At 42.5% G+C, this 16,428-nt stretch overlaps 1 protein-coding gene across 1 annotated transcript in view; it reads right to left on the reverse strand.

The window, feature by feature from the left end:
- AOAH (acyloxyacyl hydrolase) overlaps positions 1–16,428 on the reverse strand; it is a 180,808-nt gene that overhangs the window by 124,681 nt on the left and 39,699 nt on the right. Inside the window, exon 4 of the mRNA XM_001501241.5 lies at positions 10,975–11,074. Coding sequence (XP_001501291.1) covers positions 10,975–11,074 — 100 coding nt within the window. The remainder of the gene's footprint in view (positions 1–10,974; positions 11,075–16,428) is intronic.

Here is a 16,428-nt window from a genome sequence, read left to right on the forward strand (position 1 = left end):
CACTTAATTCATTTTTATTTTCTGCCCACCTTCCACAAAAAAGGCAAGTCATAATTATAATGCTGAAATGACAAATGCAGACTTCAGAGATTTGGGTCTTGTAAAACTGAGATGGATTAAAGAAATTTACCCAAACACACACAGACTGTATTGAACAAAATGGAGCTCAGGATCAGAGATTACTTTTCTTGAATAAGAACAACGAAAAATAATTGATGGTTACTAGAGAGTATTTTGGTTTTAAATAGGAGAGACTCTGAACTCCAATCTTCTTGCCAATCTAATCTTACTGCTCATTCCTTGACTCATTGTTTTCAATCACTATTTATTAAACACCTACTTGATTCCAATGACTGTGGTAGCCTCTGAGAAAATGCCTCTGAAAGTTCTCATTCATGTGGGGGCTCCTCAGATAATAACCTTAGGTTCTTGCCACAGAGAAATAACTCAGAGATGCATTTCTCAGGGATAACTTTAGCCTTGGTCAGAGAATAGGACTGGAAAGGACAAAATGGATGCCCATGATGAGTCAGCATCATGATTGGGCCAACAGCAGAAAGATTAGCAGTAGAAAAGGGCCAAGTCTAGATAAAGGGACCAAGACATTTTAAGGCTTAGGCTGAGTCTGTGAAAAAGATAAAGAACAAGAAGCACTGGCAGTATAGACACCAACAAGTGTTGGGAGGGAATGTAGAGGAAAAGGGCATTATGAAAGCATTACTGTCCCTATTTTACAGATAGAACTGGGTTCAAATGTTAGCCCAATTTTTCAATACACATTTATTGGGCACCTGTAGTGTGCCAGCAAGAGGCACACTGCAAGGCAGTGGGATAGAGACCTGGGTCAAGTATAGTCCCAGCCTTACAACTCATAGTCCAGCAGTCAATCTCATAGACACTTAAACCAATGACTAAATGCAACATGGAAAGTGTGATGATAGCTGTAAGGACATGATATCATGGGGACCAAGAGGAAGGGAGTCTAATCTACACTGGTGTGGGAACATGGGTGTCAGGGATAGTTTCTTGAAGGAGGTAACAACTGAGCTGGGTCTTCAAAGACGAGTCAGGGAAAGGACATTCCAGGCTTGGGGAAAAACAGGAGCAAGGCTGGGAGGTGAGAGCCAGCAGGATGTGATGGGAATGGTGGAAAGTGCTATGTGGTGGAGGGAACAAGACGAGGGAACTCCTCAAAGAACCAGGCTGGAGAGGTAGGGAGAGGCCAAGTCATGGAGCTCAGCCTTTATTGTGAAGTTGGTGGGTGGCTTCAAAGGGATTTAGGCAGGGAAGGGAGCATGGTTGAGTTGTAATTTTGGAAACATCCCTTGGGTGTCTGGATTTGAGAGGTTCAACACTGGAGGTAAAGATATCAGTTAGGAAGCTGATTCAGGACTCCATCCTAGAAACAACAAGCTCCCAAACTGGGAAGGTGGAATCAGGAATGGAGACAGGGGACAGACTAGAAAGAACTATTTAGATGGGTGAATAGTGGTATCAAAACTGAGATATGTAATACAGGAGGAGTGGCTGGTGTGGGGAAAAGATAATAGTCTAGCTTCTGACATGTTATGTTCAAGGTATCTTTGGGACCATAACTGAAGAAATTTATCTGGAAGCTGTATGTACTGGCTGGAGTGCTGAGGAAAGTTTTGAGCTTTATTTGTGAACCTTGATAACAAGGAAAAACATTTTGTACACTTACGATGATCAGTCACTTGTATAGGAATTTTTACATTCATTGATTTAATTCTCACATTAGCCCTGTGAGCTAGGGTCTGCTATACTCCCCATTTTACAGATGAAGAAACTGAGTCACAAGGAAGTTAGGTGATATATCTCAAATCACTCAGCAAGCATGTGGTAGAGCCAGAGTCATTTACCCCGGCCGGCTAGTATGAGAATCCATGTGCTTAGTCACCAGATTATCCTGCCTATAATCACTCAGGGAGAAAGCCAAGAGTGAGCAGAACCCTGGCTGGGTGGATTGTGATGCCTAGGAAGAGAATAGAAACCCCTCAAAGAGACAGACTAGGTGCAAGGAGAACTAGGAAAGGGCAGAGAAGTTTCTGGAAGGGAGTGGCAAGTAGCATCAAATACAGAAGATAATGGATAAAAACATCCTTGGATTTGGTGTTTAGGTCACTGGAGACCTTAAGGAGCAGTGTTTCAGTGGAATGGTAGGGCTAGAGGCCAGACTGCAATAGGCTGAGTAGCTAGTGAGAGTTGATGAAGGGCGCACAGAGGAAAAACTCTCCTCTTTTGAACAGACGTTTGGATGGTGATGCTGATGCTGATGATGCTAAATAACACTTATTTAGTACCTATTATATGGAAAGTACTCTTCTAAAAGTCAATCTCCTGCCTCACCTATATATAATAGCTACACTTATATGCATGTATGTATGTATACATATGCATAAATACATACAGAGATGTATATTAACTTGTTTAATATTCATAATAACTCTATGAGGTCCTAGGTCCTAGGTCCTAAAATCTCCATTTTATAGATGAAGAAACTGAGGTCCTGAGCCATTGAGCAGCTTGTCTAAGGAGAGAAAGATAGTGAGAAGTGCAGCCAGGCTTTGAGTCCAGGGGTCAGGCTCCAAGATCTGTGCTCTTAACCACCATGTTGAACTGACCCTCAATTAGAAGCGAGAGAGAAACTTGATTGTACTTGGAGCGGAATGGGGGTCCTGGGAGGGTTGTTTTCATATTTAATTTTGGGGACGGGAGAGACTTGAGCAGGTTAATAAGGCATCCTCTTTTTCTTCCATGGGTGTAGATAACTTTAGAGCAACTTTGCACAATTAGTCAGCACACTGTTATGAAAAAATCCATAAAAAAGGAGTGAACTCTAAATAGATTGGTTCTAAAAGCTCCAGTTCCCTCAGCCCTTCTAAGAGGCCTTCTTCCTGGTGGGTTGGAGACTAGAAACCCAGTAATGGAATTTAAGTTAATGAATCCATCAGAAAAGAGGCAGAAATCAAGAAATGTTTGGAAATCAAGGAATCAAGGATGGTGCTAGGGACTAAGTGGAGACATATGACTTAGGGTGTCTGGGAGGTCACCAGATGACAAAGAAAAGGTCAGCAGGAGAAGACACAATACTTTCAGGCTTGGGCCAGGCTTCAGTACAACCGTTCTCACTCTTCAGTGCTCATGAGAAGCTTTGCAGGAGTGCAGATGCTCAAGTCCCACCCAGGAAAACTGGAGCAGATGCCCTAAGGTGGGGCCCTACGTATATTTCTGAAAACTGCTTTACATTCTAAAATAAGCTAAACATTTTACACTCTGGTATATTCCATGGAGACCAGATAAATCTTCACAAGGGAGGAAGTAAAGAAAACACATGTTCAGAATTGCCCTTCTCATCTTATCTTTCATTCAATAAATCTTAGGAAGCATCTACTATGTGCCAGGCACCGTGCAGTCCTGGGAATATGATGGCAAGCCTGAAAGACATGGTCCCTGTCCTCAAGTGCTAGTGAAAGAAATAAACAAAGTGCTGTGAGAGAGCAGGAATGGAGACTCTCTTCAGGTAGGTTGGTCAGGTAAGGCCTGTGTGAAGATGGGACATTTCAACAGGAACCTGAAGGAGAAGGCACTGGCCATGCAAAGAACCTGAAGAGTTCCAGGCAAAGGGCTCAAGCGCTAGGCGCTGGGGCAGGTGAGGCCTGGTGTGCTGGGCCAACTCTCACTCTACCTTGAAGATAGTCACCTCCTATCCCCCGAGGAGAGCCCACCCTCCTCCACTGAGGTTCCTGTTCCTTGTGCACCCTCTGTTAGAGCACTTGTCTCTTCATCATAGTTTGTTTACAAGTCTGCCTCCCCTGCTAGAATCACTATTTGCATCTCTATTGCCTGCCACATTTGCTGCAATATTATCCTACATAATTCATTCTAAACAAATATTTGCTGGCTGAGAAAAGAAAAACAATTATTCTGTAGACTCTATGGGACTTTAGGCAAGTCTTTCAATTCTCTAGGTTTCAGTAGACTTATTTATAAAATGGGGGAGTTATATCCATCCTGCAGAGTTGTGATGGTTAAAAGAGAGAAGTTACTTAAGGTGCCTGGCATTGAGATTGGTACACAGTAAGTGCTCAAGAAATGTTCACTGAGGCGTGACTGACTGAATGAGTGAAGGACTATATAATTTAACTGGTAATGAGAAAGTTGAGATACTTGTGCAAAATTCTTGGAAATTAAGCTCTTCCGAATATTTCATTAAAACTAAAACCAAAGCTGCCTTTACTTCCCTCTGACACTGAGAACTGGCTACTCTGAATGTGCTCCATAATCTATGCCAAACACAGGCGTGCTGATGTGAAGAGCTGGAGGAGTGAAGTCTGAAGCCCTGGGTTGAGTCCAGGTTCTACTCACTAGATGTGAGAACTGGATCAAGACCTGAAGCCTCAACTGCCAAATATGTTTGATAATTATACCTATAAAAGAGAGTTTGGCCCTGTGATACTAAAGTTGGAGACATCAATATGAACTCATGTCCACACACATGCAGATGGATGGATACATGGGTTGTATATGTATATACTTTACTAAACCCTCCACTAAGAAGATCTAGAAGCAATGACATCCCAGTATCAATGTGCATGCCCAGCACTCAGATCTTGGTTTCTAAATGCCATTCTCCAATAAAAGGAACCAGGTCTCCTTAGAGAAACGGTGGATTCTAGAGCTGGGACAGAAAAAACACAGGATGATTCTGGATCATCTGGCATTATCAGAAAATAAGGAAGTGCTCAAACAAAAAGAAAGAAAAAAAATAAAGAAAAAAAGAAAAAAGAATGGAGTCATGTCAAAGAGACACAGAGGCCAACCTGAAAGAGCTTCCAATGGCCAAGGCTGAAAAAATTTGAGTGAGAAAATAGCTAATATAGTATTGAATTATAACTCAAGGTATAAAATACATGTGTAAAGTCTAAACCAATATAAATAAATGACTGAACAAACAAATAAATGAGAGAGAAGAATACATCTTTGCAGAATTCCAAATAATATATGTAGATACTCCCTCCTCTAAGAGGCGAGCTGGTGCCCCCAGATCCTTTGAGTGTGGGCTGGACTTAGTGACTCAGTTTCAAAGAACAGAGACAAAGAAAAGGGAAAAATAGGGAATTTCCTGTGGGAAAACCTGGCAAAAATGATCCTAACCAAGTGATCAAGGTCACCATACTCCGATGTCCTGTGGGCATCATGTACCCTTCACACAATTTGATGAGAAGGGCACTTGGTCTCTGTGGTGTTCTTTTCAAAAACCCGTAACTCTGTCTAATCAACATAAAAATATCAAGCAAATCAGAATCTGAGAGACAGCCTGCAAATGTAGTTAAGCAGTAGCTTAACCAATACTCTTGAAAACTGTCAAGGTCGTGAAAAACAAGGAAAGATTGAGAACCTGTCACAGACTAGAGGAGACTGAGGGGACGTGGCTGCTAAATGCCATGTGTGTACTGGATTAAATCTTGGAACAGAAAAAGCACGTTCGTGAAGAAGTGGTGAAATCCAAATCAAGTCTGGAGGGGAGTTACTAGTAATGTACTATACCAGAGCAATGTCGAGTTCTTTTGTTTTGATGAAGTCATGTTAAGATGTTAACATTAGGGGAAACTGAACTTGGGTGAGGGGTGTATTCTCTGCAGTATCTTTATAACTTTTTGCAAATCTTGAATTATCCCAAAATAAAAAGCTTATTAAAAAAACAGAGTTTGGGGAAGATGAGATGAAAACCCATCTGAAAGCACGTTACGAGCTCACAGAGCTCAGCACATCATTATGAGCGGAAGGGCAGTGTTGACTGTACGGAATGAAATTTAGTGATTAATGAATCTTAGAAAATGTTCAATTTCCTGTCCATCTGTAATTTTTTCTAAACCTTACTACCTGAGATCTTCAATTAAAAGAGATGCCAGATATTTTATTAGATACTTAATGTTTAAAAGATAAAAGTAAATTCTTGAGGTTAGCTTGTTTATTTTCAGTTGAACAACAAGAATTTTTCACGTGTCATTTTCTCATAAAAAGAGTGCAAACTTACTCCTTCCTAAACCCTTTTATGTCAGCTTCCTGGTGGGTTGCATTCCAGGGAAACACGAATTCTCTGTGCATGCATACACTCCCACACACTCAGCCTTGGTGAGCTTCTGATTCCTGCAGAAATTAGATGCACTGTGGGAAAAGCTGTTTCAAAGTCTGGATTGCTTTCCTAAGACAGCGGGTCTCCCTCACAGCAGTTTAAATGAGTTGGAGGCCCCAGGGAAATAAGGAGAATCCATCTTCACTACAGCACACATTCTGAATATAATTCTCTTTTAATGTGGATCAAAGTTGCGTGAAGCAAGCCTTGAGTATGCCTGTAAGGTGTTTGTAAATGCAGCTTGTCCCTCCAGCTCGGGGGTGCTTAGGAAGGGGTCTGTTCAGTGCTATAGGGTCTGCCCTGGGATTTCAGCGTTAGGGGACCCAGGAGGGAGGAGCATAAAGCTGAGGAGACTCCAGGCTGCTCCTGGCCCAGGCGGGGGCTGTGCCCTGTAACACTCTGATCTAAAAAAGAGGTTTAAAGAGCGACAAGGTACACATAAGTAACCACATTCAACTTTCAGCTGGAGAGCTGTGGTGTCAGATTCTTGCTTAGGCACATGTGGGTGCGTATGTGCATACACACACACACACACACACCCCTCCCCCCCACCCCCCAGCAGCAGGCAATGCCTTGTTTTGTGTGCAAATGAAAGGAGGAATCGTATAAATAATCCCCCAAAGTAGGTAACACAAAACCATCTGGGTGGTCTTTACAATGCAGTCTGTAATTTTGTTTTTTCTTTTCTTTCCTTTCCTTGTTCTCCTCTCCCCACCTCCCTTTTCCTGATGCCAGTTGAACACTGTAGATTGTTTCTTGCTTCAATTAATTATGGATGGAATTTGTGATTTTTTAGCATATGGTAGATAAGGGTATGGAGATGTGGCTGATGGTTTGACAAGAAGTGGGTCTGGAATTTCAGCTGCATTATGGATGATGAATAGGAGGCTCGTTGGGATCCCTAAATGCTATTCCACCTTTTACTTTTGGCCCCACTAAAGCCAGACCTCTGTTGTTCTACACTGCTTGGTTTTGCCTGTAAGCTCCCTGGAGCAGAGGGACCCCCTCCATCCCTCCACCTGGCAGCGTGCATTTCACAGGGGCAATGGCTTGCATCACACTGTTTATATTTTGCTGGAATCTGAAATGCGTAAAAAGCAAGACATTGAGGATGGAGAGTCCTGCTCGTGAGCAATTGGCTGGCCCAGGAGCAGGGGTTCCATGGAAAGTATCAATACCCCGGGAGTATCAGTGAGGCATAGAGCCCAGTGGCCAAAACTTGAGCTTTACAGACAAACAGACTGTGGCTGAATCTCCTTGTTGCCACTTACTAGCCGTGTAACGTGGGCAAATCCCTTAACTTCTCCTAGTTCAATTTCCTCATCTGTAAAATCAATACACCCTCAAGAGCACAGTTAAATGAGATCATGCATGTGAAGTGCAGGGCCTGGTATATTACCCATAAACCGAGTACGTGCCTGGCATAATGGAGGCAGCAAAGATGGGCAAGACACACACCTGTTGCCCTGACAGGCTTACATCCTAATGAGGAAACCTATGTAAACTTAATATCTTAACATCTCTGTGCCTCACTTTCCTCATCTATAACATGTGGACAATAACAATATTTACCACCGAAGATGAAATGACTAATATATATAAAGCATTTAGAACAGTACCGGCACATTGTAGTACTGTAGTCCAAGAGGTATTTTGTGTTGATGGTTGACAGGAGAGTTAAGATTTTATGGAGAGGATTAGGAATTATTTTATGGAGAAGGTGGCAGTGAGATGAGCTGGAAGGATGGGCATGGTGTTGACAGGGCATTCTGAGTGGAAGGAATGATTAAGAATGAAGGTGCAGAGGTGGGAAGGTTGGCGTGGGCTCAGAGGAGAGCCAATTGCTCCTGTTTGGCTGCAGCATGGAACACACAAGGATAATAGTGGAAGGGAAGTCAGGGAAGGCTTTTGGAAAATCTTAAAATGCTAAGTAAAAATTTTACTTCATTGCGTAGGCAATGGAGATTATAAGCTGGGGAAATAAATATGATCAGAGGGACGCATTGGGAAAATTACTGTGGCCATGAAGTAAGGAAAATCAGAATTTACATCAGTGATGCAAATGAGAAGCTAGTGGCACTTCATTCCTTCATTCAACAAATAGTTCTTTGTTATGTATAAGGCATCATCCTAGGCACTGGGTATACAGGGTGAACAAGACCGAGTCTGTCCTCCTGGAGGTTACAGCCTAGTGGGAGAGAGAGAGGGACAGGCAATCACACAGGTATATCATTTAAAACAAGGCAAGCTCAATGAAGGAACCTACAGGAGCTTTGACAAGAGGGTTATGTAAAAGGAGTCAGGGGTGGTTTCCCTGAAGAAGTGACATGTAAGCCGAGATCTGAAGGATGAGGAGGAGTCCACCGAGTTGAAGGACAAGGCAGAAACTGCTTTCCAGGCAAAGGCATTGGGGTGGGATAACAAGACCATATTTCTCTTCTAGAAAATTATTTCTGCGTCAGTGTGGAAAATTTATTGGAAAGAGAGCAAGAGCAGATTTGGTTGGAGAGTTACATCAAAAGATAATTGTGTGAATGCTTCATGCAATGGTACCGTCACACACAAAAACACAGATGAATCTCACAGACAGAAGAAGCCAGACACAACGAAGGACATATTGTACGATTCCATTTATGGGAAATTCAAGACTAGAACTTCATATAAACGAACAAATCTGTGGTGATAGACTTCAGATTGGTGGCTACATTGGAAAAGTAGGGTAGAAAAACTGTGTATGTAACATTATCGTAACTCTAAAAGAAATTAATATAATAACTTATTTAAGAATTAAAAGGAAAACATCCAACATTTTAACATGGTTTTTTCTGGTGGTGGGATTTCAGTTGACTGGTGTGAGGAAAGATCAGGGTGAGGAAATCACCCTGAGGGGATTTTCAGAAATATTGACACAAGATTAAGAGACAAACCAACCTCTCTGAGCAGAATGACAGGTCTGCAAATCTCAGTTCTGTTCTAAGGGAGTGACCTTCAGCGAGTTACATCACCTCTTTAACCCCCAGTTTCCTCAACTTTAAAAAAGGGGTCCTAATGGTGCCTTCAGCCCAGGGCTATTTGGGGGATTAATAAGATGAAGCGTAAGCACAATGAGTTTTCAGTAAATGTCAGTTATTGATATTAAAGGAAACCTTGGGGGCAGAAGAGAGTGAAGCTGTCCACATTAGCTCCCACTGCCCCTCCTTCCTGGGTCATCTGTAGAGAGGGAGATTGGCCATGGGGGGTTGATGGGGAGGGTTAAGGTCCAGAACAGCAATCTGTAGGGGAATGTGAAGGGAGATGACCAGGGAGCAAGCCCAGCTGGGGTGGAAACTGAGCATTTCTGGGGTGAAACCTTCCAACTCTTTCCCAGCCAAAAAGGATGGTTGAAATGTGTCTGAGTTGGGAATTGAAAAGGGGGTTGTGACGGAAAGATAAGGAAATGATAATTTGAGAATAAACTCCATGAGTGTAAAAATAAAGAATGTCATTTTAAATGAGAGAGTTTAAAGTTGAACATTTTGTGACTATGTATAGCTGTGGGTGTGATGTATATGTAGCATGATGTTATTTAAGGAAATCACAGAACCCATATCACTTGCCTTCGTACATAAAGGCACGATTCTTCCGTACTTTATCAAATGGCGAATATTATGATACGATACCCACATACTATTTGAGCACATGAAAAGTTTTTTTTCTTTAATTAAAATTAACTGACTCTTCTAGAAACCAGTGGAGCCCACAGCTTCTTAGGGGAAATTTAATCGGTGCTTAGTCAATGACCGAGGAAGCATGAAATGCACAAGTACGCCAGGTATTTGCATCTCTTTCTTCCTGCTCAAGGAGACAGGCTTATAATATTTAATACTGTCAGTCAGCAAAATCAGGATCACTGGTTAGGCCACAAAGTGTTAAACTGGCTTTGTTTCAATGAGAATAAAAAAGAAATTACAAATAAAACAGAAACTTGTTGTGTTATATACAGAAAACCTACAATTCTGGGAGAGGAGGCATAGACGTTTTATTTTATATTTTATTTAATTTTTACAGGGAGTTTCTGAAAATCAATATTGTGAAGCCTAACTGCGTTTAACACGATGCTCTCCTTCAGAGTGTGGGCAGGAAATTGTGTCAACATTGCAGCCTTATCTCTGCCTGCGTTCCAATTAAAAATTGTTCAACATGATATAATGTATGCAGGCTATTCTGAACAGCCATCTCTGAATAATAATGATATTGATAATAGTTATATTAGCTACCATTTTTATTAACACTTTTATGTAGCAGGTATTATGCTAAGCATTTTATTTGTAATAGACCACTAAAAAGCAAAGAGGGAGGTATTTTAGGTATTTTATTATATCCATTTTTTGGGTGAGAGCAATAAAGCTCAGACGAGGGTTGCCAACGGCCCAGGTTTTCCCAGGGTGTGGGACTTTCAGTGCTTATACCAGGAAAGTCATGGGCAAACTGGGGTGAGTTGGTCGCCCTATAAAAATGACTTGCTTGATTTTTAAGTGGTAGAGAGAGATTTAAAACTCTTCTCTCCTTAGCTGGTCAGATTTCCTACCTACTGCCAGCCCAGCTCTCGATCACAGTGCATAATAGTTAAACAGCAAAGACACTCTTTGGCAGCATGGCCGGGGAGGGATCCAGGTTGAAACTTGGCAATGTTATTTCACATGATGTAATTGAAAATGTCATCTTGTCTTTCCCTGTCCCCAAACCACTGAGCAAGCAAAGCTGAGCCTCCCTTTACAACATTTCCAAAGGGCTGGCATGTCACCTTAATCTGACATTCAGCGTGAAAACCCACTCACCTTGGGGAGGGGGTAGAGGTGACACAATGGTTGGCCAGGGTCCTGTTTACAAAACTTCAGGGTGTGACACACCACATCAGCATTCTTATCCATGCTAAGCCTGGAAGGAAGCAGGACAAAACAAAGGCTACTTCAGATCTCTCAGGCATTAGGAAACAGAAGCTATTTCAAAGAAAGGTGAATCCCCAGAATGGATTGCAATACCCTTAACTCATTGCAGCACAGCCTTTGAGTCCAGGCCCGTGTAGCTGCTGGATCATAATGATTTCCTACCACGTTGCTCTCTCCTACATTTAGAATAAGGTCCTTGGAGTGGTGGGGAAGGGGCACGAACAGCACTGAGCTGTGGATCAGCCTCTCACACAAGCGCTGTGATCCTTTTCAGGAGCAGCCACAAATAAAATTAGGAAAGGAAAAATGGGCAGTGGTGTAATTTGATGGGAACAATATTTGAAAGTTTGCTGGGCCTTATAGAAAAAAAAATCATGTATGATACTGCCTTAAACACCTAAAATTATCTCCTTAGGCATAATCCAAATTATCTCTTTTCCTTTAAAATAAATATATTTCTTTACCTTGTAGAAGAAAATATAATATTGTTGACTCTTTCCCCTGGGGATAGTATAAGGATAGTGGTCTTCAAACGATTCATTTATGTCTAGATTTGCAGGGGCTGAGACAAACCTTTCAGATTCATTTTCTACCTGACACCCTCTAAACTCTTCTTAAATGGTGAAGAATGAGTATAATGTGCTGCTTCAAGTGAAGGAACAAGTAAAGTATGGACTTTTAGTAATTTTTCTAAGTAAATTACCAATTCAAATCAAAACCAAACTGAAGCAAAGCAACAAAAAGAAAGAACCCAGTGGCATAGGTTGGTAATATCTGGAGACTAATCTTGGAAGAACAGTTATAGATTCTAGCAGATACTTTTTGGGTTTTTTTCCCCAGCTCACATGATCACTTAACTGTCCCCCTTCACCCATAGGGGTGGGTTCCTGGCAACTGTCTCGTATTTCTAGGCCAGTTAATTGTACCTCATTAGACTACTGTTCAAGTAGGTCCAATCAGATTCTCTTTTATGGAAACTTGGAATTGGTGTTAAGAAGTTTGAATCCACTCTGGGCTGCTCTCAGAATAATAGGAGCTATAGTGACTTGGGACTGTAATGTCATTTCCTGCCATGTGGATTGAGCATTTGGAAAGCTAGTCTGTAGGATGGGGTTCATGGGGCAGAACTCAGTGTGTGCAGTGAGGAAGCCTGGGGAGCGCGTGCCCCTGTGTTCTTGATGGCTTCCCAGTCCTGTTTCCAGTCTCTGTCTGAAGCCTGGATATTTTCCTGCTCTTGAGTTCTGTGATATTGTAGGGGAGGAAGACAGTTTCTCTACCCGCTCTGGGTCCTTCTGGCTGGACAATGAATTAAATTCACATGAGACAGAATAACAGGCTAAAATTAAACAAAGCTTTATATGTATACATGGGAGATGCTCAGGCAAACTGAGCAACTCACCAAAATGGCAGAAGTTCTCAGCTTAAATACCACCCTCAGCTAAAGACAAAGGAGGATGTTGGGGGTAGAGGAAGTCAGTTATGGAAGATTACCAGACAAGTACAGTAAACAAGAGTCAGGTTATTATGCAGACTTGAGTCCTTGCCTTCCACATTGATGAGAGTTTCTAGAGATAATGTCATCCCCCTTCTTCCAGGTATGGAGAGGAAGACACCTTTACAGATGGAGATTTCCTTTACAAATGTAAACGTATCTTAACAAAGGGTGAGTAAATTCTACTTTTCAGAGTTTCTTTCCTGTCTGCAGTTTTTAAAAGTAACCAGCCCCAAAAAATCCTCATGCCAAAGAGACATATCTTGAGGTGGCCAATTCCAGTCCCCCACAATATGCTCTAGGTTCCTTTATAATAAATTCACTCCATATCTTCCAACTATTATGCGTACCTCTGCAACTACTCCAACTCCAACTCCTTTCTTCTCTCCCTGACCCTCCTCCTCCTTTTATTCCTTCTTCATAAGCAAGGCCATGTTGTTTCTGTCTTTTTTCTGACTGAAGGCAGTCATAGCCCATACATGGGCTGACCCTTGAGAACCACTGGTTAGCTTGGCAATGCTTTGCCCCTGTGACTAGGGCCTGGATCTACTCCCTGACTCCACTCCCACTTCTGCTTTATTCCCCTGATAGCCATTCCACAGACTCTCCATTAGGTTGTCCACTCAGTCAAGGGAGTTTTACACCTAGACATGCAGAATAGCAGATGAGAGTTAGAAAGATAAAACAAAAACAAGATGCAAGCAAAACAAAAACCCATCCCCCCCACCCCGTTCTCACTTAGTGCATGTAAGCAACAGTTTTAATGGAAGCTGAACATCAAAATATCTTTAAAATCTCTAATAATCTTGTCTTTGGATTACCAACTAAAAAGGCTGGGAGGGGCAGTAAGAGTTTATGTCATGAAGCTTCCTGCAGAAAGAACTGCCCCATATTAATGAAAAGCCCATCAGAGAAAGAGGGTCCACCTCAGAGATCTTCAAACATGTTGATGGTCACTAGTGATGCGGGATTGGTGAGCCGAGGAGTCGAAAGAAAGATTTCTTAGACTCTCAAGATCTGGCAGTAGTGCTCTTTTATTTAGAGAATAGTGTGGAATAGCATGGGGACAGGACCCATGGGCAGTCAGAGCTTCTGCTGCCACCACTTCTGCTGCCCCCACTGGCATGGGGACAGGGCCCATGGGCAGGCAGAGCAGCTGCTGCTGCCCCCGCTGGCATGGAGACAGGACCCATGGGCAGGCAGAGCTGGTGCGTGGGGACAGGACCCACGGGCAGTCAGAGCTCCTGCTGCTGCCGCTTCGGCTGCCCCCGCTGGCATGGGGACAGGTCCCATGGGCAGGCAGAGCTGGTGTGTGGGGACAAGACCCACAGGCAGTCAGAGCTCCTGCTGCTGCCCCTGCTGGCATGGGGACAGGACCCATGGGCAGGCAGAGCTGGTGTGTGGGGACAAGACCCACGGGCAGTCGGAGCTCTTGCTGCTGCCCTGAGTTGAGGGTTAGGGCTAATTTTATAAGGCATGGGTACGTGACTTATTTTTACTGGAAAAAAAGAAAAGATGATGTAAAAAGTCATTAAATGATTTCATTGCAGATGGGGTCTGGTTATTGTGCGGTCATATAACTTTAGATACGAATCTGGCCATATAGATTGGCATGCAGGTGAGGATGCCCCGGGCTTCTCTCCCTGGGGCACTCCTAATTCATACCATAAAAAAAGTCCACTGGGTCGTATAGTTTGGCATGTAGGCCAGGTCACCTTGGGCTTCTCTGGCTGGGGCAGCCTTAATCCACATCAACTAGTACATGAAAAGATAGGCTGGGACCACAGGCTCCAAAATCTCTTTTCAGCTGAACGAGACTAGCCATGTGACTGGCGAGATGGCTTCTCAACATTTTGTGATCACCTGATTTAAGAGGAAAAAGAATTCACCATGAGAGTCATCTGCTTGGCCCTGGGGTTCCTTCACAGGAGGTGGAAGGGAAGGTAAGTTACAGTATTAAAGGAGGCCTTGTCTTCTAAGCTGTGGGACAAGCTATTTGTGACAGATAAAGTCCATTACCAAACTAATGTCTACCAAGGGTCAGTAAAGCAGGAGAGGGTGGCTATTTTCACACATCTGTTCTCAACTTAATGGGTCATTTATGTAACTGATGACTGCTGTCTTATGGGGGTCTGGTATTTAGTAGACTCAGGAGGATGATAAATAAGGCTCTGCTTAATCTTTTTTTAACCTAAGGCTAATATTCCATCTGTGGTAATTCAGGACCACCAAAGCCAACTCATCATATGGTGTTCAAAACCTATTCTCTTTCTCCTGAAACTAGTGCACATTTCCAAGTAAGTGAACTTGAATATGGGAATGGAAATGGGGGCCTCTCAGTCCAAGGGTGAGGCTGGTGTTCTCTGAACTGAGGAAAAGGAGAGAGGAACTGGGCACGAGGTGTCCTTTCCAGAGTCTTCTAAGACCAGAGCTTCATGATCAAAAGACTGAAAGTGAGCAGCACCCCTTTGGACAAGAATAGAAAATGCTGAGCCTCATAATTCCAGACAAGTGGAAGACCACTAGAATGTGCAAGATGCAAAGAAGTGGTAAAGTAGCAAGTGAGCTCTTGACCACTTGAACAACCTTGCAACAGAAGGCCCAGGCTATACCTAATTTGTGAAATCCTTAGTAAATCTCCCAACTGGTAATAACCATTCCCACCCAACATTGTTTTCTTTTTCCCAGTGCAGCAAATAAGACCAAAAGGGTCACATTTTAATTTGTTTCCTTTTTCTACATTTACAAGTACAGAGCTGCAGGAGTGAGGCATGTGGGGAGGGGAAGGCTTCAACATATTTGGCAGAGCTAATTAAGTTTAATTAGGATCATGGTAGAATGAAGTCAATGATGATGATGATGACCATCATAAATCAAAAGAAGGGAGCAAGGTCAGGCTTAAGTCAACAGACAGGCAGAGTAACAGCCTATGGCAGGGAGCAAGGAGAGGGCCTTTCACACATGAAAGCTCTCAAATTTAGACCTTTGACATCACTTATACAGAAAGTTTTATATATTAATATATAGTCATAGGGATACACTCATAACATTGAAAGATCTTCCTCATGCAACTCAATACTTTGACCCCATTTCTGGACCACACTCTTTACAGTGTACTATAAATTTAATCATTTCTATAAATCCTGTAATCATCTTGTGTGTGGCACAATCATATTGCTTTGTATTTTTGGTGTCTAAAAAAAAATGAAGTACACTTAAGCTGTACCATAATTGTTATAAATCCTGTTTTGCATTTTTCTTCTAAAACTGTTAGTAGTTTAGGCCTCTCTTCATCTCTGATAGCTCCTAAGTTCGGAATACAATAATTTGTGATTTAGAGGGGAGCATAAATAGATATCAGGAGGCAAGATGAGACAGACAGAAGGAAAGGATCATGTTTGCTACAGCAGCTATGGGACAATGGAGGTCAGGAGCAGGCAGAGGAAGACCCAGCACATGGTCACTGGCTAGTAGTGGGCTGCTCCTGGAAGTAGCCCCTCCCTGAATGACCCAGATTCCTGGGGGAACCCCTGAGTGCTCAGATTTCCCACTTCCTAACACCATCCTGTGGGTAGGGAATGTAGTTGCTGAGTAATTAGTCCATGAATCATTGAGAATTGACTGAGGTGAAATAATGAGGAGGGATGCCCTCTGGGTTAAGAAACACATTTAATAATGGAAGCCTGAAATTTAGGTAAAACTAAAACATGAGGTTGTCATTTTCAGGGCCTACATCAACCCAGAACTGTATGTGATTGATTAAAACAAGCTGTAAAAAGAACACATCATAAGAGGAGAAATTTCTATCAGCAAACAGCTAATATTGGAACTGGAAAATTATGCACAAACAA

The sequence above is a fragment of the Equus caballus genome, chromosome 4, assembly GCF_041296265.1.
Source record: "Equus caballus isolate H_3958 breed thoroughbred chromosome 4, TB-T2T, whole genome shotgun sequence".
NCBI classification, from domain to species: Eukaryota; Metazoa; Chordata; class Mammalia; order Perissodactyla; family Equidae; genus Equus; species Equus caballus.